The sequence below is a fragment of the Oncorhynchus keta genome, chromosome 24 (assembly GCF_023373465.1).
Source record: "Oncorhynchus keta strain PuntledgeMale-10-30-2019 chromosome 24, Oket_V2, whole genome shotgun sequence".
Lineage (NCBI taxonomy): Eukaryota > Metazoa > Chordata > Actinopteri > Salmoniformes > Salmonidae > Oncorhynchus > Oncorhynchus keta.
In genome coordinates, this window is record NC_068444.1 from 30,810,997 (window position 1) to 30,832,588 (window position 21,592).

At 41.0% G+C, this 21,592-nt stretch overlaps 1 protein-coding gene across 3 annotated transcripts; it reads left to right on the forward strand.

The window, feature by feature from the left end:
* Positions 1–666: 666 nt before the first annotated feature.
* LOC118403002 (zinc finger protein 420-like) lies at positions 667–19,959 on the forward strand. Of its 3 annotated transcripts, none has more exons than XM_035801432.2 (8): positions 667–850; positions 3,302–3,379; positions 13,781–13,983; positions 14,094–14,195; positions 14,350–14,442; positions 16,850–16,960; positions 17,061–17,184; positions 17,290–19,959. In XM_035801432.2, exons 1-8 carry the CDS (start codon positions 823–825, stop codon positions 19,770–19,772), a joined length of 3,222 nt encoding a protein of 1,073 aa, XP_035657325.1. In that variant the 5' UTR covers positions 667–822; the 3' UTR covers positions 19,773–19,959. The 3 variants fall into 3 exon arrangements, with proteins under 3 accessions (XP_035657325.1, XP_035657326.1, XP_035657327.1); XM_035801433.2 differs by having other exon boundaries at positions 3,302–3,364; XM_035801434.2 differs by lacking the exon at positions 3,302–3,379 and having other exon boundaries at positions 668–850.
* Positions 19,960–21,592: the final 1,633 nt, after the last annotated feature.

The following is a 21,592-nucleotide window of genomic DNA, read 5'->3' on the forward strand; positions in this document are numbered from 1 at the left end:
AATTGCATACTCCCTCAAAACTTGAGACATCTTTATTTATTTAACCTTTATTTCACTAAGCAAGTCAGTTAAGAACAAATTCTTATTTACAATGATGGCCTACCAAAAGGTAAAAGACCTCCTGCGGGGATGGGGGCTGGGATTAAAAATACAAATAAATTAAATAAAAATATAGGACAAAACATACAACAGTACATAATGAGAGACCTAAGACAACAACATAGCATGGCAGCAACACATGACAACACAGCATGGTAGCAACACAACAAGACAACATGGTAGCAACACAAAACAGGGTACAAACGTTATTGGGCACAGACATTTGTGTCATTGTGTTGCACATTTTAGAGTGGCCTTTTTGTTCCCAGCACAAGGTGTACCTGTGTAATGATCACGCTCTTTAAATCGGCTTCTTGGTGGATGGATTCTTTTGGCAAAGGAGAAATGCTCACTAGCAGGGATGTAAACACATTTGTGCATAGAATGAGAGAAAATAAGCTTATTGTGCGTATGGAAAATGTCTGGGATATTCTATTTCAGCTCATGAAACCAACACTTTACATGTTACGTTTGTATTTTTGTTTAGTATACAGTATACCGAATGATTCTGAACATTTCGAAGTTCCAATTTTGGCAGGCAAGATTCAAACTCTCGCGGGAATTTGACATCACTTCGACATAAATTGTATCCCTTCTAGCAAAGACCCGCTTCCAAGGAGGAAGAGGAAAATATTTGGCGCTTCACATTCAATAACTTTGATAAACCTTACAACGTCACCCCCAGTTCCTAAGTATAGACGTGACTGCAGCTTGGACCGCACGATGAGAGGACACGTTTCAGTAAAAAATGGTAAAATGCAGTACAATTTGTAATCATTCTGATCCTGGCTAGTTAGTACAGACAAGCTAATGTTAGCTTTAGTAGCTATTTAGCTAACGTTATCAGTTAAGTTCACTTCCTTTTCTATTTGCTAAGTTTAGGGAACAGTGCGGGTCAAATGGCTTTTTTTAATCAGCGTATTCTCTTACCAAATAAATACAGCTAGCTAGTCATGTATTGGCAATATTATACTATTGGCTGAACCAGACTGTTCCGACCTGATTTAGGCAGCAAATACATCTGAACCTCAAGAGTTAGGCCGCGATCCTTTGCCAGGCGTTGCGGACGTATGCCAGATCTTACAACGCCCGTAATGGTATTTTACTTATCAGCTAACCATTATGTTATAGCAATCTGTTGCCTGACTGCGCAGTCGATGACGTTGCATGCTACCATTGGTTGACGCATGTAATGCCTGAACAGGGAAACATACCTTTTTAAATGTTATTTATTTAACCTTGGCTATGAACGCAGGTTTAAAGTTCAAGTGAAGTGGGAAGGAGGTATTTAACACAAACAGGGAAAAATCTACCTGAACCCCCTCGAGCTGGTAATTACTACTAATTATCATTCCTGAACTCTGACTTCTCCCACATGGTGTCCTTTGACTTCACCTATTAATGAAATTATCTTAAATTTTTAGCAGTTAAATGCAACAACAAAACCTATATAAAAATATTTGTTTTTGAACACTATAATTTGTTTACCAACATGATAGCAGTACTTTTAGTTTATGGTTGACGCAGCTTGATGGTCATTAGCCAGATTTAATTTTATTTAACTAGGTAAGTCGGTTAAGAACAGATTTTTATTTACAATGACTGCCTACCCCGGCCAAACCCTCACCGGGATGACACTGGGCCAATTGTGCACCACCTATGGGACTCCGAATCACTGCCTGTTGTGATACAGCCTGGTCTGTAGTGAAGCCTCCTGCACTGAGATGCAGTGCCTTAGAACGCTGCGCCACTCGGGAGCCCTGCAACCGACTGGTATTTAGGACTTCCCACTTGGTTATGAACAGCAGTATTAATCTTTATTTTTGTTATTTATTTCCCTTTAGAAATGCATGTAATAGGCCTCTGATTAGATTTGCAGAACAATTTTCTGGAAATGTTGCAAAAATGCAACTTTGGCCTTTAATGGTAGGAAAAGTGTGTGTTAAGAACCTGAAATACTATTAAAATCACATACAAATGGATCCAAAGCATTTACATGTGATGGAAATGGTAATGGTATTTATACCTGAAATCAAGTCACATTTGGTCTGATAGCCAAATTGATCAACTTGACCAATCCCAATTTTTGTATTCCAATAAAAAATAAAAATCAAATGTGAATCTAATTTGTATTTTTCTATCAAAAACATATTTTTTGAAAGGATCAACTATTTTGTGAATTTTCTATTTATAGAGGACACCTAACTTGCATCTAGTAATATTTGGGTTGTCTTTTCTGGCTTAATTTGGAGAGAACCTTCGATCTTACCACCTCAACATGAAAGTGGTGAAGTTAGGTTTTGTCAATGGCAGTACTCTGAGCTCATAAGCCACTCATTTTGTTTAAAAAATATATACTTATGTTCTTTTGATGTGTATGTACGTTGCTGTAAGTGTTTGCTTGTCCATATTTGTAGAATTTGGAAGCAAAACAATCTAACTTGCCTATAAATATATGAATGTGGCCCTGTCTGTTTTACATCCCTTTAATACCAATGTTGTGTTTTTGCAACACCTACAAACTACCTCTAGCTTAGAATGTTTGTTCTTCAATTTATATTTTTCTATATAATCAGTACATCTTCAAGAAGAAAGGAAACATATTTAACATGTACTTGGCATGGATGTTAAACAACCTATGCTTGTATAGGGGACCAGTGATGTCAGACGAGTGGTAGGGATGTGCATCTTTCCCTTTCAAGATGTTTTGATAAGTATCTAGTAGTGATGCGCGTGCTGGAATTGATCATTCTAAGGGTATTCTTTCATTCTTTTTAGTCTCTGACATTAGTGAGTAAGCGTTAGGGCTTATCTGTAAGCGCCAAATAGCCTACAAGCCAAATGCTTTTGGGAATGGGCATAAAAAGTTAGTCGATCCTCAGAGGCTAAAAGGACATGTCAGTGTTTCTTTCAATAAGAGAAAAGCTGCGAAGTAGAGAGTAGAAAGACTAGATGGCCAGAAATGTAATGTTTGGGAAAGATTTGGTGAAGTGGTAGAGGATGATAGCAGTGCTGGTTATGTGTGATTGTGGCACTATACAAATTCAACTGAAGTCTTATGACTGTGAACTGCAGTCAGGTCAAGACCCTGGTGAGGACACAAATGAGCTTCCCTGAGACGGTTTCTGACAGTTTGTGCAGAAATTCTTCAGTTGTGCAAACCCACAGCTGTACAGGTGGCTGATTTTGGATTATCCCACAGGTGAAGAAGGTGGATGTGGAGGTTCTGGGCTGGCGTTGTCTGCAGTTGTGAGGCCAGCTGGAGGTACTGCCAAATTCTGTAAGACGATGTCGGAGGTGGCTTATGGTAGAGAAATTAACATGACATTTTCTGGCAATGGCTCTGGTGGACTACATTTGAGAAATAACCTTTGCATGGAAAATGTCTGGGCTATTTTATTTTGGCTCATGAAACATGGGACCAACGCTTGGTACCATGCGTTTTTACATTTTTGTTCAGTGTACATTTTCACTGGAACAGGAGTGGAGTGTTCTTTCCGCATATTGAGAGAATGCGAATTAGCAGTCGGTACCTCTACCGACGGTCCCTATCTTTATCAGCGTTGAACTTAATATGATAAGCTGATATTTAATATTTCAGAAACATGTTGGGTCATTTTCACAGATTTCTATTTCCTTACAACGGGTCAAACTGATTTCATTTTGGAAATTATTTTTATTTTTTGTATTGTGTTCTCTCCCGGCGCCTAAACATCTTTGCTCTGCGAAAGAAGCTGAGATGACAACTTTACCGACGTCAACTAGATTGACACATTCGTTCTATAGATTTAAACATTATTCCTGGTGAGCAAGTATTTATTTAGTCTTTTAGGGCAACCTGTAATGACAGAGGAGAAGCTGCATGTATCTAATTATAGACAGTTGACTAACAAATTGAGAGCTTGGAACAAAGGTTCTATCTGCAAAAAGATGATAGAGATAATTGGCTTTAATGTTCTGAACTCTGTTTTCAGCAATTTGTCTTATTTTTTTGAATGTATTAACATGACTTGGGGGTAGCCTTGTTTTGTTCAATGGTCTGTCAATAACTCAATTGTTGAAATTCTAAGCAGAAATGTATCTAAATTAGGCAAAAGAAAAATCACTGATTGTTCCAGCTCTGGCTGTAGCCTACAGCGCATTTCCTATATTTGTGGGTTAGGGTTTGGTGGGGGCCTCAGTTTTTCACTTATTTATATAGATGGGCTATTAGCAATTGGGTGCGGGTTAACAAAAAGCTGATTCGTGCATTGAACCGCATCGATTTGTTCTAACATTTGTTTCATGAACACATTCATTTTCCATTTATAGTTTTACAATCTGCTACTGGTGGAGCTCATGCGATTGGGCCTCTGTGCTGGATCTATCTGAGCTTGACTTCTGTGTAGGGCTGGGTGATTTTATATATATTTTTCATTGGATAACGATAATCATCGATATTACTCAAATGTTTAAAAGGTAAACCCTTAAGTCATGAGCAATAAAAATAAAAATAGTGCAATTCAATATGCATTAAAACTGTTAAACTAATGGCACATCACAGTTTGTTGGGGTAGTTGTCTTACAAGCAAGAATGACAAGTCTGTCTACTGTCTCTAGCTTTAATGATTATTATCACAATTTTAATGAAATGTTTAAAAGGTTAATTTCTGCTAAAGACTACAGCCTGCCTGAATAAACCGAAGGCTTTCATGTTTCTTATTCATTGTCAAAGTAGGACTCAAAAATAACATTGACTCCACTTAAAAAAAAAAAAAAAGCTATGAAGCCTTACAAGTTATGAACAATAAATTAAAATAATAGTGCAAGTCAATATGCATTATAACTAATGGCACATCATAGCTGAAGTTGGGGTAGTTGTCTTACAAGCAAGAAAGACAAGTCTGTCTACGGTCTCTGGCTTTAAAGCTCTTAAGTGTTTTTTTGGTGGATCTTCCACCAGTCCAGTGGATTGGTTTCACGGTCAGCATCAGCAGACTGAAGGTAGCAGCTGAGTTTTCAGTAAGACCTGTGGTGGTGTAGCATGGCTTTTGGAAAAATCTGCCCGGTGACTCTTTTTAGCTGGCAGTTGAGGTGAAGCAGCAGCAACGTCTCCCTGTGCTGGGCTTGGGTTTTCATGTCCCTCATTGACTATCTCTGAGACAGTTTTGCTTTTATGTGGCCCACCTTCTTTTTGATGTAATGTGTTTTAAACCAAGGGTTGACCAACGAGCCTTTGTCCAGGAGGTAATCTGTGGCTAGATCATCATATTTCTCTTGCAGATAGTCAATGACCAACGTTTTGATGGTTTGATGGTTTGGGTGAGTCCCCAGGAGGCGAGAGCGTCAATGAGCTCCTCCTGCTATAGCTTCACCCGTGTGGTTGTCAGGAAAGTGTGATGTTTGAAGGCATTTATTTCGAAGATTCCACTCTGTCAATATAGTGTATAGTAAGGATAATATAAGGCTCTGATGTGCGACTAGACCACAGATTGGTAGTAGTAGCAAAATACGTCACCTGTCTTGAGCTTTTCCTTAACTATTTCTCTACACTATTTGAGTTTAGGCAGTGCAGTGTGAGGGAAATGTTTGCGGCCAGGGAGCATATACCTGGGGTCAATTTAAATTGATCAACCTCTTGAAACCTTTGACTGCTAATTGGTAGCATGTCCTTAGCAATGCAATGCATAATAGCATTTGTGATGTCTTTTCGATGTTTGCTCGTAAGGCATAAACGCTGTCAGCGTTGACTGCTTCGGGGGAACATCCCTAGATTGGCTGGTGCTTGGTTTTATCAATACCGTGGCTCAAACTTTCTGCATGTTGTAATTACCAGACTTGGTAGCCACCTGTCTACGGCACAATTTGGACCCAACGTTGCTCTGCTCTTTGTCGGACTTCAAAAAGCCAAACCACTTCCAAATAACTGAAACAGTTTAACCCTTTTTATCAATTTCTTTGTTGGAAGCTGCTCCTTCTCCATGGCTCAGTGCCGCTGTTTTTGCCTACATCATTCATTTTTCGTGCTTAAGTGGCTACGCCATCACTCAAGGTGCTAAGTGGTTTTTAGTGGGCGTATACTTTTCCACGTGCATGTTGTCACTTCTCTGCACGTTCCTGCTGCTTCAGAGGTGAAATGGACTGCTGTACCTAATTATTCTAAATCAACATCATCAAATTAATATTAATGTTTTTATATTGTTATTGAGGGAAGTAATTCCCTCTAATTATTGATATATCTCCCAGCCCTACTTCTGCGTGTGTAAATGGTGTACGCTCAGTGGCAAATTTAACCTCTGGGATATGTGGGACACTTGTGTCCATCCCACCTGGCCAAAAGCCTGGGAAAATGCAGAGCGCCAAATTCAAATAAATTACTATAAAAAATTAAACTTTCATTAAATCACACATGCAAGATAGCAAATTAAAGCTACACTTATTGTGAATCCAGCTAACATGTCAGATTTCAAAAAAGCTTTTCGGCGAAAGCAAACAATGCTATTATCTGAGGATAGCACCTCCGTAAACAAAAGAGAACATATTTCAACCCTGCAGGTGCGACACAACGCAGAAATAAAAATATAATTCATGCCTTACCTTTGACGAGCTGCTTTTGTTGGCACTCCAATATGTCCCATAAACATCACAAATGGTCCTTTTGTTCGATTAATTCCGTCTATATATCCAAAATGTCAATTTATTTGGCGCATTTGATTGATCCAGTAAAACACCGGTTCCAACTTGAGCAACGTGACTACAAAATATCTCAAAAGTTACCTGTAAACTTTGCCAAAACATTTCAAACTACTTTTGTAATAAAACTTTGGGTATTTTTTAACGTAAATAATCGGTTAAATTGTAGACTGGATGATCTGTGTTCAATACAGGAAGAAAACAAACTGTAGCATGCTTTCTGGTCACGCGCCTCTATCTAACAGTACACTTCAAGTGACCCTCGTTCAAGATGGCCGTACTTCTTCATTACACAAAGGAATAACCTTAACCAATTTCTAAAGACTGACATCCAGATGAAGCGATAGGAACTGCAAGAAGGTCCCTTAGAAATCTGGATTCCCAATGAAAACTCATTGAAAAGAGTGACCTCAATAAACAAAAATCTGAATGGTTTGTCCTCTTTTTTTCCTGCTAAATAAGTTCTGTTAGACTCAGACATGATTCAAACCGTTTTAGAAACTTCAGTGTTTTCTATCCAAATCTACTAATATGCATATCTTATATTCTGGGGATGGGTAGCAGGCAGTTGAATTTGGGCATGCATTTAATCTGGATGTGAAAATACTGTCACCAAAAAGTTAAAAAAAAAAAAAAAATTGTAGACTTCTATTAGATACGCTTCCCCGTTCACTAAAATGGTTAGTTCCTATAGACAGCGAGTCATTTATAAAGCATGCAGACAGAGGCATTCAGTTACTGTTCGGTGGAATGTTAGAATAGGCTAAATGAATGACCTAGGCATACTATGTAGGCAGTTTAGCCGTAAAGGAGATTAGGCATCTACCACTCCACTACCACTGTCAGATTAGGGGGGCAATATAGCCTTTTTTTTTTTTGTCCCCTTCACTTTGGTTCTGAAATCACCATCACCCACTAATTGACTTGGCACTTTTGCAGATATTTATCCGATACAAATTAGCTATGATATAGCTAATGCATATACACGGAGTGTACAAAACGTTAGGGACACCATCCTAATATTGAGTTGCACCCCCATTTGCCCACAAAACTGCCTCAATTGGGGGTGGCAGGTAACCTACTGGTTAGAGCGTTGGGCCAGTAACCGAAAGGTTGCTAGATTGAATCCCCGAGCTAACAAGGTAAAAATCTCTCGGTCTGCCGCTGAACAAGGCAGTTAACCCACTCTTCCTAGGCCGTCATTGTAAATAAGAATTAGCTCTTAACTGACTTGTCTAGTTAAATAAATAAATTGTTGGCATGGATTCTACAAGGTGTCAAGTGTTACACAGGGATGCTAGTACCTGTTGACTATATGCTTTCCACAGTTGTCAAGTTGGCTGGATGCCTTTTGGGTCGTGGACCATTCTTCATACACAGGAAACTGAGTGTGGAAAGACCCCGCAGCATTGCAGTTCTTGACACACTTAAACCTGTGCGCATGGCACCTACTACCATACTTTGTTCAAAGGCATTTAAATATTTTCAAGCCCATTCACCCTCTGAATGGCACACATGCACAATCCATGTCTCAATTGTCTCGAGGCTTAAAAATCCTTCTTTAACCTGTCCTCCCCTTCATATACACTGCTTTGAAGTGGATCATAGCTTTCACCTGGTTAGTCTGTCATGAAAAGAGCGGACTGAACACAGCGGTGCAGATCACTTCAAGATAAAAACGTAATATTCAAACTCTGACTAAATATTAGCACTTCACTCCACCTACTCATGGGTAATAACCTTCAATCTGGATAACAAATAAGGCTAGAGAATTGTATCAACCAAAATAAACCAACCAAACATGTTTGAGAAGCATGGAGAACCAATCCCCAAAAGAACACGACTCTTCAACGGACAGACGATTTATGCTTTTTCACCACCCGGAATGCTAAGAGTGGAAACCGATCTGATGATAAACTGGGCATACTTGAATTAGTCATTCAAGCTATAAAGAAGTTGAAGGCGAGCCTCCAAGATGAGTGATACAAGCTGTGACAACGAAGGAAACGGACAAGCTAAAAGGTACATTCAATAAGATGGAAACGGACATTTAATGAACTTCAAAAAGGAGAACATCTTTGAGAGAAGCCTTGATATACAGACAAGATCTATGAGAGAGAATCTGTTACTTACTGGTATCAAAGAAAAAGGTGCAAATCGTGGTGAAAGAATTATTTCTTAGTGCTGCAGATCCCAGATGTTTTTGTAGACAAAATCCAACTCTGAACATGTACACCGTTTAGGACTGGGATATGAGCACCTAATCATTGCCAATGTTTTTATTTATTTTTAAATAACTGGTTAAAAGCCTGGGCAAAAGACACACTGGCATGAATGATCAGTTCCTGAAAGAAGTTGCAGAACGGTGCAAAGTTCTGCACCCACTCTTCAAGGAGAATAGATTAATAGGGAAATGTGTAGCTCTCATAGTCTGTATATTGATAACATAATGTTCACACACCCATACTACTCCATGGCTATTCTAAATGGTTAAGTTCCCATGGAGTTGAACAATGGAACACCCAATACTATCCATGGAAGGGATTGTAATAAAAATGGGGAAAACAAAATACAACAATTAATAAAGAAATAAGCTACAACTACACCATTCAAGGACTGTTGTAACAGCGTCTGCTAAATGACTTAAATGTAAATGTAACATAATTAGTATTTGACTTATCTATTTATAAAATATTATAAATATTAAGATTTCATTAGAAGAAAGGATAATTAACTAAATACATGAAGTATAAGGAACTGGAAAAAAAGTACTCAATCAACATGGTAGGGATAAGAACACTGCAAACAGAGGGCATAAAAAGCACAGTATGTGCAGGTGTATTGTGATGGAAGGTAGGGTGTGTTTTTGCGTTTGGAAAAGTGTGGAGTTAAGTGAGTGAAAATGGTTGCGAATACCAGAGCTGTCACTAGAGTCGCTAGTGCGCGATGGGACAAGAACATCCCTGCCGGCCAAACCCTCCCCTAACCCGGACGATGCTGAGCCATTTGTGCGCCGCCCCATGGGTCTCCCTGTCGCGACCAGCTGCGTCAGAGCCTGGACTCGAGCACAGAATCTCTAGTGGCACAGCTAGCACTACAATGCAGTCAGCACCTTAGACCACTGTGCCACTCGGGAGGCCCGACCCCAAAGCAACTCTAAAGTATAATACATCCTGTGTGATTTCAACAGATTTGTTAAATTAACATTTGTCTTTGGATAATTTCTATCTAACATTCCAACCTCGGTTAGCATGATCTATTAAATGATGGCGTTCTACTATTTGTATTAATTTGCACCACTGTCAACGACTGACTTTTATTTTGAAGTCTAACTGCAAAGTCCACTATTGTGGCTAGCTTCACAGATGTGTCCGACCACCATTAATCAAATAACTGTCTTATGAATTTGGGTTATTTTAGATGACACCTAGCTATATAGCTACTGAAACAGATGTCGTTTTGCTATGTTTTTGGGGAAGAACATTGTTTGCATCCATGAGCTAGCTAGTTTTTATTTTATTACCAGCACTGTATATGTGGATATATTGAAGCAACATCTCAAGACATCAGTCAGGAAGTTAAAGCTCGGTTGCAAATGGGTCTTCCAAGTGGATAATGACCCCAAGCATACTTCCAAAGGTGTGGTAAAAGCCAACAAATTCAAGGTATTGGAGTGGCCGTCAAAGCCCTGACCTCAATCCCATAAATTTGTGGGCAGAACTGAAAAAGTGTGTGCGAGCAAGGAGTCCTACAAACCTGACTCCGTTACACCAGCTCTGTCAGGAGGAATGGGCCACAATTCACCCAATTTATTGTGGGAAGCTTGTGGAAGGCTACCTGAAATGTTTGACCCAAGTTAAACAATTTTAAAGGCAATACGACCAAATAATAATTGAGTGTATGTAAACTTCTGACTCACTGGGAAGGAGATGAAAAAATTAAAAGCTGAAATCATTCTCTTCTATTATTCTGACATTTCACATTCTTAAAATGAAGTTTTGATCCTAACTGAACTAAGACAGGAATTTTTACTTGGATTAAATTTCAGGAATTGTGAAACTGATTTTAAATGTATTTGACTAAGGTGTATGTAAACTTCCGACTTCACTGTATCTAGGCAAGTCAGTTATGAACAAATTCTTATTTACAATGATTGCCTACCCCGGCCAAACCCGGACAACGCTGGGTCAATTGTGCGCCACCCTATGGGACTCTCAATCACGGCCGGATGTGATACCGCCTGGATTCGAACCAAGGACTCTAGTGATGCCTCTTGAACTGAGATGCAGTGCCTTAGACTGCTGTGTGTGTGAACTATTTAACTGTACTCGAATGCTTAAATGGCCGCATAACAAAAAAAAAAAAAAAAAAAAATCAGTATTGTTTATTTTGGCAAGGAAAGTATCGGCCAAAAATGTATTATCGGTGCATCACTAGTATGTATGTGTATGTATGTGTATGTGTGTATGTGTATATATACCCAAAACACACCTCCAGGCCGTGTAAGGGCTATTTGACCAAGAAGTAGAGTGATGGAGTGCTGCATCAGATGACCTGGCCTCTACAATCACCCGACCTCAACCCAATTGAGATGGTTTGGGATTGGTTGGACCGAAGAGTGACGGAAAAGCAGTCAGCAAGTGCTCAGCATATGTGGGAACTCCTTCAAAACAGTTGGAAAAGTATTCCAGGTGAAGCTGGTTGAGAGAATGCCAAGAGTGTGCAAAGATGTCAAGGCAAAGGGTGGCTACTTTTGAAGAATATCAAATAAAATAGATTTTTATTTGTGGAACACTGTTTTGGTTACTACATGATTCCATGTGTTATTTCATAGTTTGTCTTCACTATTCTACAATGTAGAAAATTGTAAAAATTGTAAAAATAAATAAAAAAATAACTTGGATGAGCAGGTGTGTCCAAACGTACGACTGTACTGTGTGTATATTATAAAATATATTGGGGATTGAAAATGATGCAATTACATTGATGGAAGCTACAATCTATCTGTGCTATTTAAGCTGATCTGACCCCCCAAAAAAAAAAAAAAAAAAAAAAAAAAAAAAAATTGGATTTCACCTCCCCATCTTGAAATCAAATGGAAGTTGAGCTTCTTTTCACCTCCCGCTTTGGCCATGCAGTGTGCCTTGAAAAAGTGATTCCTCGTCATGAAATACTTTACCCTGTTTATCTAAAAATGACTATATACACTTTGTATAAAGCTAAACTTGTCGATGGTGAAACTGAACAGTCTTTTCAGCAGGATATGTCTCTGGTAAAACACAATTTTCGAAAGCACCAAGATAACAATTGCAGCTTTCAAAACAACTCAACTCTGGGGGGGGAATAGCTCCGACTGGGGAAAAATTGTTGGTCATTCAACTCGAAATTCCAAGTCAACTCTGGTATATTTCTAGAGAACGGACATTCCGACCGGAAGATTACCAACATGATTTGACCCTGTATTTTTCCTGAGTTAACATTTTTCTTGAAAGCACCCCAAAATCTAGAAAATGACATGGGTCAGTCAACTAATAAAACCTAATAATGCAAGCCATTGTCACATTTGAGTGCTGAAGGTGCCATGCAGATGATCAGGCTGCCTGCATTGCGTTGGGCATAGTGCGCAGTTTGACTATGTTACTGATATTCCCTAGGGTTGTTTGGCATGCAAAATGATATGTAGATCACTGAGTATCAACACCGTTATATGCTGAGTCTGACACTGAAGGAAAGGATGCATGAGTTGTCACAATATTTCATATTTTTGGTCGGTAGGTAGGAAACTTATGTCAGCAAAACATTTGAGTGAATTGGTGATTTGCAATGCTATAATACATACATACATACATACATACATACATGCATACATACATACATTGCGAAAGTATTCGGCCCCCTTGAACTTTGCGACCTTTTGCCACATTTCTGGGGGGGAATAGCTCCACTTCATGATTGTGTCCCACTTGTTGTTGATTCTTCCCCCAAAAAATACAGTTTTATATCTTTATGTTTGAAGCCTGAAATGTGGCAAAAGGTCGCAAAGTTCAAGGGGGCCGAATACTTTCGCAAGGCACTGTATATATAAATAAATAATTTGGATCTGTTTGGGGTCCGTGGACCGACGCAGTACTCTCAAACATTTGCATCGGGGACTGATGTGTATTGTTAAAGCTGTAATGATTCACCGAGTGGACATGTTTCTAATGTTTGAGGCTATTGATGCCACAAATATACTGACACACAACAAATACTATTAATGGATACACCTGGGTCTAAGGAGATGCACTATGTAATGTTAGACTTTTGTTGTTTTGTTTAGGGCCTATACAGGATGCAATTTAGGAAACTTGTTTTTCCAATGTTGGGTCTCAGGGTTAAGGTGGACAGTGCAGGGTGGGATATGGCAGGGAAAACTTACCTCGGTCCAGAGATGGAAGATGTCGCTGTCCTTCTAATTATCCTAAATTGAAGATTGAAATACTGCTAGTTTGTAATTAAACTGCCTTTTTTCATCCTCATGCTAGGTAGCAAAGGCCATTTTGGGATATAACTTTGTGCTGAACAACAAAGTAGCCTGATTGTCTGACTATCCTTTTGTTGCTCAACGCAACGTGCCATTCTAAAATAGCTGCTGTGGCTTCTGCTACCTAGCATGAGGACAAAGGCAGTTTGAAATACCGTTAGCTTTTTAATCTTCTTGATGTCATTTTGGATAATGGCATAATTAGGATTACGGCGACATCTTCCATCTCTGGATGAGGTACGTTTTCTCAACCATATCCTGCGCCGGCCCCACACTTCCCTCATTTTGGCAGCCGTGCGTTCTGACCTGAAAGTTTTTGTATTTACTGCCTGAATCTCAGGTCAGAACGATCTGGCTAGTATTGGCTCACACATTTTCTTTTTACCACTACCACCCATTTTTGCATTGTTCAACCCTGACTGTAACTGAATCAATTGTAACAAAAGGCATTGCTGTCATTAAAACTTATTAAAACCTCTATTTCAGTTCCCCCTCTTCCTCTCCCCGCTCTGCGCCTCATGGTCCCACCACTGCGCCTGGTCTCAGCAGCCATCTGGCAAACGATCCAGCAGAGTCACGTGATGGATTATGGGATGCTGGAGGAGTTTGTTACCATGGTCACAGATGTGGTTCCAGAGCTTCTGAATGACAGTCAGAGGGCCCAACTTATTCTGGGTCTTCGAGCACGGGTGAGAGGGAGGGACGGAACTAGTGCTCTTGTGCGGAAAGATGAGATGAACATATTTAGTCATGCATGTCTTCCCCTCTTCATTTTCTGACTTTGATGCTCTGCTTTCAGCTGGTCCTGGAGTTGTGTCGCTCGAAGCCGTTCACAGACCTCCAGACCATTCAGCCACACCTGGACAGGATAAAGACCCTTACACCTCTCTGGGCGACACAGGTGAGCTCCTCACGGGCAGAGAATCCACTAATGTCTGTCGGTCATAAATATTTCTGATATGACTGATCCATTAGGTCAAACATATGCAGCATAAATTAAAAGCTATCATTTAGGATGTCCTGATTTAAGGCAACATTTATATTCTGTGTTTAAGGCTGATGCAGAGGTGGGATTATCTGAATCCAGCTTCCTGGGGCTGGTTCAAACCCTTCTGAAAGACCCAGATGAGAGGGAACATTTCTTCCAGGTCAGTGGGTATGGAATAGTTGTCAGTTCCATGTGACTGCTGTATGTTTCCACAAATGAAAAATCCCAGGAGATTATTTAATAGATGGCTAATATTCCTTTACTCATAGGAATATGAGTAAAAATATCATCCTGACCAACCTGCCTTCTAAATACACCTCTGCTGTCTTCAACCAGGGTCTCAGCGATCACTGCCTCATTGCCTGCGTCCGTAATGGGTCCCCGGTCAAACGACCACCCCTCATCACTGTCAAATGCTCCCTAAAACACTTCAGCAAGCAGGCCTTTCTAATTGACTTGGCCCGGGTATCCTGGAAGGATATTGACCTCATCCCGTCAGTAGAGGATGCCTGGATATTCTTTTTAAAAGTGCTTTCCTCATTATCTTAAATAAGCATGCCCCATTCAAAAAATGTAGAACTAAGAACAGATATAGTCCTTGCTCTATAGTCCTTGCTCTTGACCAGCACAAAAACATCCTGTGGCATACTGCATTAGCATCAAATAGCCACCGCGATATGCAACTTTTCAGGGAAGTTAGGAACCAATATACACAGGCAGTTAGGAAAGCAAAAACTAGCCTTTTCAAACAAATTTGCATCCTGTAGCACAAACTCCAAAAAGTTCTCGGACACTGTAGTCCATTGAGAATAAGAGCACCTCCTCCCAGCTTCCCACTGCACTGAGGCTAGGAAACACAGCCACCACTGATAAATCTACGATAATCGAGAATTTCAATAAGCATTTTTCTACGGCTGGCCATGCTTTCCACCTGCCTCCCCCATTTCACCTTCACCAAAAATGTTCTGAAAGAGCTGCAAAATCTGTACCCCTACAAATCAGCTAGGCTAGACAATCTGGACCCTCTCTTTCTAAAATTATCCGCTGCAATTGTTGTAATCCCTATTACTAGCCTGTTCAACCTCTATTTCGTATAGTCTGAGATCCCTAAAGATTGGAAAGCTGCCGCGGTCATCCCCCTCTTCAAAGGGGGACACACTCTTGACCCAAACTGTTAGACCTATATCCATCCTGCCCTGCCTTAAGTCTTCAAAAGCCAAGTTAACAAACAGATCACCAACCATTTCGAATCCCACCGTACCTTCTCTGCTATGCAATCTGATTGCCGAACTGGTTATGGGTGCTGCTCAACCATGCTCAAGGTCCTAATCGATATCATAACCGCCATCGACAAGAGAAAATATTGTGCAGCCGTATTCATCAACCTGACCAAGGCTTTCGACTCTGTCACTCACCGCATTCTTATCGGCAGACTCAACAGCCTTGGTTTCTCAAATGACTGCCTCGCCTGGTTCACCAACTACTTCTCAGACAGAGTTCAGTGTGTCAAATCGGAGGGCATGTTGTCCGGACCTCTGGCAGTCTCTATGGGGGTGCCACAGGGTTCAATTCTTGGGCCGACTCTTTTCTCTGTATACATCAATGATGTCGCTCTTACTGCTGGTGATTCTCTGTTCCACCTCCACGCAGACGACACCATTCTGTATACTTCTGGCCCTTCTTTGGACACTGTTAACTAACTTCCAGATGAGCTTGAATGCCATACAACTCTCCTTCCGTAGCTTCCAACTGCTTTTAAATGCAAGTAAAACTAAATGCATGCTATCGATTGAAGAGCTACTCGCCCGTCTAGCATCACTACACTAGATGGTTCTGACTTAGAATATGTGGACAACTACAAATACCTAGGTGTCTTGTTAAGACTGTAAATTCTCCTTCCAGACTTGCATTAAGCATCTCCAATCCAAAATTGAATCTAGAATCGGCTTCCTATTTCACAACAAAGCATCCTTCACTCATGCTGCCAAACATACTGACTGTCCTGTCCAAGCTGACTGTCCTACCGATCCTTGACTTTGATGTCATTTACAAAATAGTCTCCAAATCTCTACTCAGACTACATCGAATTTGCTATCACAGTGCCATCCGTTTTGTCACCAAAGCCCCATACAGTGCCATGCGAAAGTATTCGGCCCCCTTGAACTTTGCGACCTTTTGCCACATTTCAGGCTTCAAACATAAAGATATAAAACTGTATTTTTTTGTAAAGAATCAACAACAAGTGGGACACAATCATGAAGTGGAACGACATTTATTGGATATTTCAAACTTTTTTAACAAAACAAAAACTGAAAAATTGGGCGTGTGTGTGTGTGTGTGTGTGTGTGTGTGTGTGTGTGTGTGTGTGTGTGTGTACATACACACACACACACACACACACACACACACACACACACACACACACACACACAGGCAATAAATAGGCCATTGTTTCCCAAGCTTTAAATATATATATATCTTGACCAGGTTGCAGTTGTAAATGAGAACTTGTTCTCAACTGGCCTACCTGGTGAAATAATAATACAATTTTAAAAACTCTGTTTTAGGATGTTTTTCCTGTAGAATTTGGTTCCAGTTATGATGCAGCCATACAGAAACTCATGTGGCAATTCCTTTCGAGACTGGAGAAGCTACTTCCTGTGTCAAACTTCCAACAGGTACTAGTAGAAATACAATTATATAGAGGAACGCTTGACACTTACGCAATTGTGAATTCTACTTATATTCCTTCTAACTCTGTATTCCTCATTGTGTCAGGCTGCCTTGCTGCTCAGCGACTCCCCCTCTCTTCTTGAGGAATGTGTTAAGTCAGTGTCTCACCCTCAGCAGCTGAAAACCCTGCTTCAGTACCACAGAGACCTTGGCCAGCTGGACAACCATGGTAGGCAATTTCACAGGACCCATATAGATGTTGGCTTTTCTTCTGTAGGGAGAAAAACATTTTCACTATACAAAGTTTCTTTCATTTATCCTCTTCCCTTTCTAGATACTCTGTCTTCTTCCGATGGGGACTGCATTCTCTCAGCTCTCTGTCTCCCTCCAGTAGAAAGGGTGGTGATTGCAACTGAACAGACAGATTCAGAAACACACGTATCATCCTTGAACGTCTTTATGGATACATTCACCAAAGAGTTGGAGGTGGACTCTGCAACACTGGAAAAGTACACAGAGATGGAACCCGGGACAAATATGGATGTAATAGCAGAGGATAGGGTGGAATGTAAGAGAAAGGAAAAAGCATCCTCAGTTATTAATGACGAGGAAGAGGATAATTCAGAATTTGCTGAGACTGAAGAGGTGGAACCAGCATATGAAACAGTGTTGGTTTTAGGGGAAGATGGGAAGATGGCACCTTTAGTCAAAACCAATAAACTCAAAGGGCTCAAAAGAGAGAGAAATGACACCAGTGGCATGCCTGATGGAAAAAAATACCGAACACCTAGCCCTCGACAAATGAAAAGCATAGACCTGTCTGATACGATCATATCGTCCATGCTTCACAAGCCCTCAGTGGAGCTACAAAGGATTGACACCGCTAACCTGACGTTGCCCTTAGAACCAGTGAGAAGAAACAGGGGTCGTAAGATGAAGACATTGCTAGCACGAGAATTGAAGCAAACCAAAACTGAATTTTCAGAACAGAAAAAACGTGTCTGCAAGAGAGTTAAAACACCCCAAAACCCCAATATGTGCACAGTGTGTGGACGTGTCTTATCCCGCTTTTCAGACATGAAAAAGCACATGCAAACCCATAAGAACGGTCGCACCTATCAGTGTCGCAATTGTCAGAAGACTTTCAAGCACTTGTACACTTTGCAAACTCACAGAAAGTCATGTCTGTTTGGAACTGGGCAACAAGAGGAGATTCCCTCTGTAGAGGGCAGTAGTGTTCCGTTTACTATGTGTGATGCAGAATTCGCACAATCCTCAATAGACCGTAGAACATGCAAGGTGTGCGGCAAGATTGTGCATCGAATTGGATACTTGAGTACCCACATGAAGATTCACTCTACGAATCGTCACTATTCACTCGGCGAAGCGAAAGCAGTCCAGAAAGCATCACCTGAGGGAGAAGACACCGAGCCGTCCAGTGGTGTTACTATTGAGGCAACACCTGAGGACAGTGACTCATCCTCCACCAGTACTCCCCAGGACCCATCTTACGACCCAGAACTTAGCCAGATCAAAAGACCAAAGTGCTCCAGCACAGCAAAGAAGTCTAACCGAAAAACCTTCCAAAAACCAAAACATATGTGCCGTATTTGTGGTAAATACGTGACTGCTGGAGCCTTTGAGTATCACATGAGAACTCACTCAGGCGAGCGCCCTTTCTCCTGCCCTCATCCTCAGTGTGGGATGAAGTTCATACACAGCGGAGGTTTGCGGGTCCATCTCAGACGCTATTGCAAGGTTCGGACAGTTGACGCTGCTGAGCTCGACAGCTTCAACATACGTTTTGAGTGTGACAAATGTGAGAAGACATTCACGATCCAATCAAAACTGAGGAAACACAAACTTATCCACGGCCCGCTCTACTGCACAGGGTGCAGGAAGGTATTGCCTGACTTAGAAACTTTAACCAGACACAAGCTTTGGCACAGGCCCGTTCAGTGCAGCATGTGTGAGGAGAGCTTCATGCTCACAAACCTCAGAACACACTATCTGGATGTTCATAAATTCAGCGGACCGTTCGTCTGCACCCACTGTCCGAAAAGCTACAAGAAGTTCCATTCCCTCATCAAACACGAGATGGTTCACACCGGGAACCTCCCCTTACAGTGCTCCCAGTGTCCAAAGAGATTCATCTACAATTACGACCTAGTTGAACACGAGAAAAGGCACTCTGACGACAGGCCTTGTCTCTGCTGGGAGTGTGGCAAGGCCTTCTGTACCAACATTGACCTGAAACAACACATGCAGAATAGCCACGGTGAAAAATCCACAGAGTGTCGTTTCCCGTGTCGCCATTGTGGGAAACCCTTCAGGCTTAGTAATTCCCGTGCGAACCATGAGAAGACTAAGCATGGTGGGGTGCGTTACCCGTGTACGTACTGTGGCAAGCAGTTTGTTTGTGCAAATGCATTGAAAAGGCATGATCTGATTCACACGGGAGAGAGACCTTTTAAATGCAACCATAAGAGTTGTGATAAGGCTTTCAGGTCGAGAGCTGAACTGAGGATACACACGAGATACCATACTGGAGAGCGGCCGTTCAAGTGCAACGTCTGTGGAAAGGGCTTTGTTCAAGCCAATTATCTCACTACGCACTACCGGACTCATACAGGGGAAAAGCCGTATTCATGTTCCGTCTGTGACAAAAGCTTTAACTACCATGACTCCCTGAAGAGACACATGTCTACACACTCAAACGAGAAGCCTTATAAATGCTTGGACTGTGGAAAAGCTTTCGAACGTAAAACTCTGTTGAATGTACATAAACGATCATGTACATCATTATTGAAATGTTAATCCCTCCTTCCCCCCCAATTGTGCTTTAATGTAACAAGATGTACATTTGATAAGATTGTGGCCTGAGTGCATTTCCCACTTTATTTTTGTAATTTTTTGTTGTGGCCAGTCAATGTTTCCCCTTTTCAAATAACTACAGTTATGCGAGAAAAGTATAAGTGAAACTAAATAAAAGTAGAATAAAATACTTGGTTATGGTTTTGTGTATGTATAACACTGTTCTTTCAGTTCCTCTCTTTGTCTCAACCTGGTTAGCCATTTCACATCGGCTACTGTTGCCGAAAGGCTGGCAAATGGCGACATTGAGTTGTTTCATCTTACCGTCCAAAAGGAATCTATGCAAGTAGATTCGTAATGAAAGTATGCATACTTCCTATTTTTTTTCACCTTCTCGCCATTAGATCGAGTAAATGAGGAAATCCATACCTTTGCAGCTTGAATGGAGAATGTTTTATGTACAAACAAGCCCACAGGATATGAGTGTACCGGCTGCATAAATTCCCTTTGGATGATAAGATAAAACTACTCAAAATCGCTATCTGCTGGCCTTTGGACTATAGATTGTTTTCGTGATGATGTTAGCTAAACCATGTGCGTGCTTCCATGGTGCAGAAGTCAGTGTGTTGTGATTCTGGATGGATTGCTAGCAAGAATGACAAACTGCCATGTGGGTGGGGTATCGTGTGGCTCGTTTCATCTTGTTATTGAAACCATGTCTTGTTTTGACAGATTTCATATCAATGCTAATGTGGCTAAATTTAGCTAGCTAGCTAATCAACAACTGTAGTGATATGAGAGAAGTGCTTATTGTTGCAAGTGCTTTCAATAAACATTGGAGATGAAATGTAGATTACATGTCAACATTATAAGCCAACCCCGTCTGTTTTTCACAATAGTTGCTCACGTGTTGGTCTTGTTGCTAAACAACCAACCCGTCTATGGCTACATATGCGCACTCATCCCTGTCTAGGTTTGTAGTAATCACATGTATGGTGTCAAATCCAATTCAAAAGTTGAACGCGCACAAAATGGGGCGTGAGCAAGATGAAACCTCATTGCCCGACCATCGGGAGAGAAGAAATATGATCAAGTGAGCAGAGGTGTCCTGCAAGTTGTTAGGGTTGCGTCAATTCGAATCTGGTATCAGGATAAATATGACATTGAGTCACTGATTGTATACTATGTATTTTTATTAGCTAAGCAATAAGTGGTAAATGCAATTTTCGTATATACGGGCTCTCTGTTCCACCTCGCAGGGCAAACAGAACTGACTTGTTCCTGACAAAGATATTATAAATGTACTCTGACAGAGGTAGTTCCTGCTTCTGAGCCGGCCTGTCCGAGTAGAGACTGGGCGTGGTTGAGACTCACCTAGCCCATCTTTGATTGTTGGCGCAGAGGCTGGTCCCAGCCCCCTAAGCGCTTCAGTGGTCAGGCGTTGTAGTTGTGTAGAATATACAGTTCTCAGGCACCTGGCTCCTGTTATCTAACAAAATACCGTTTGTTCTCGCAACACTACGTTCTGAATGTGCTCCCCCCAACTCATTGCACAGTCCCTGTCTTCATGTCATTCTGTATTTTTCCATCATGAGAAAGGCCCATGGCCCTGAAACTGTTTACAATGTCTCAAGTCAGCAATGTTGCATAACACATACATCCACACAAACCAACAGCAAATCATATTCAATCACATGTGATATGGTAATGGGCTATAGTGCATAACACAGAACCTCACAGAGTGCGCAAGCCAGTCGGGAGTGCAACTTGAACTTGAGAGCTTGCAGTGTGGCTGAGGGAGCAGAACATTGTCACAGATCAAC

Coding starts and splice junctions, on each gene's coding strand:
- LOC118403002 (XM_035801432.2), top strand. CDS start 823: ATGAGAGGACACGTTTCAGTAAAAAATG. Junction 13,984..14,093: donor TTCTGGGTCTTCGAGCACGG/GTGAGAGGGAGG, acceptor CTCTGCTTTCAG/CTGGTCCTGGAGTTGTGTCG. Junction 14,196..14,349: donor CACCTCTCTGGGCGACACAG/GTGAGCTCCTCA, acceptor TCTGTGTTTAAG/GCTGATGCAGAGGTGGGATT.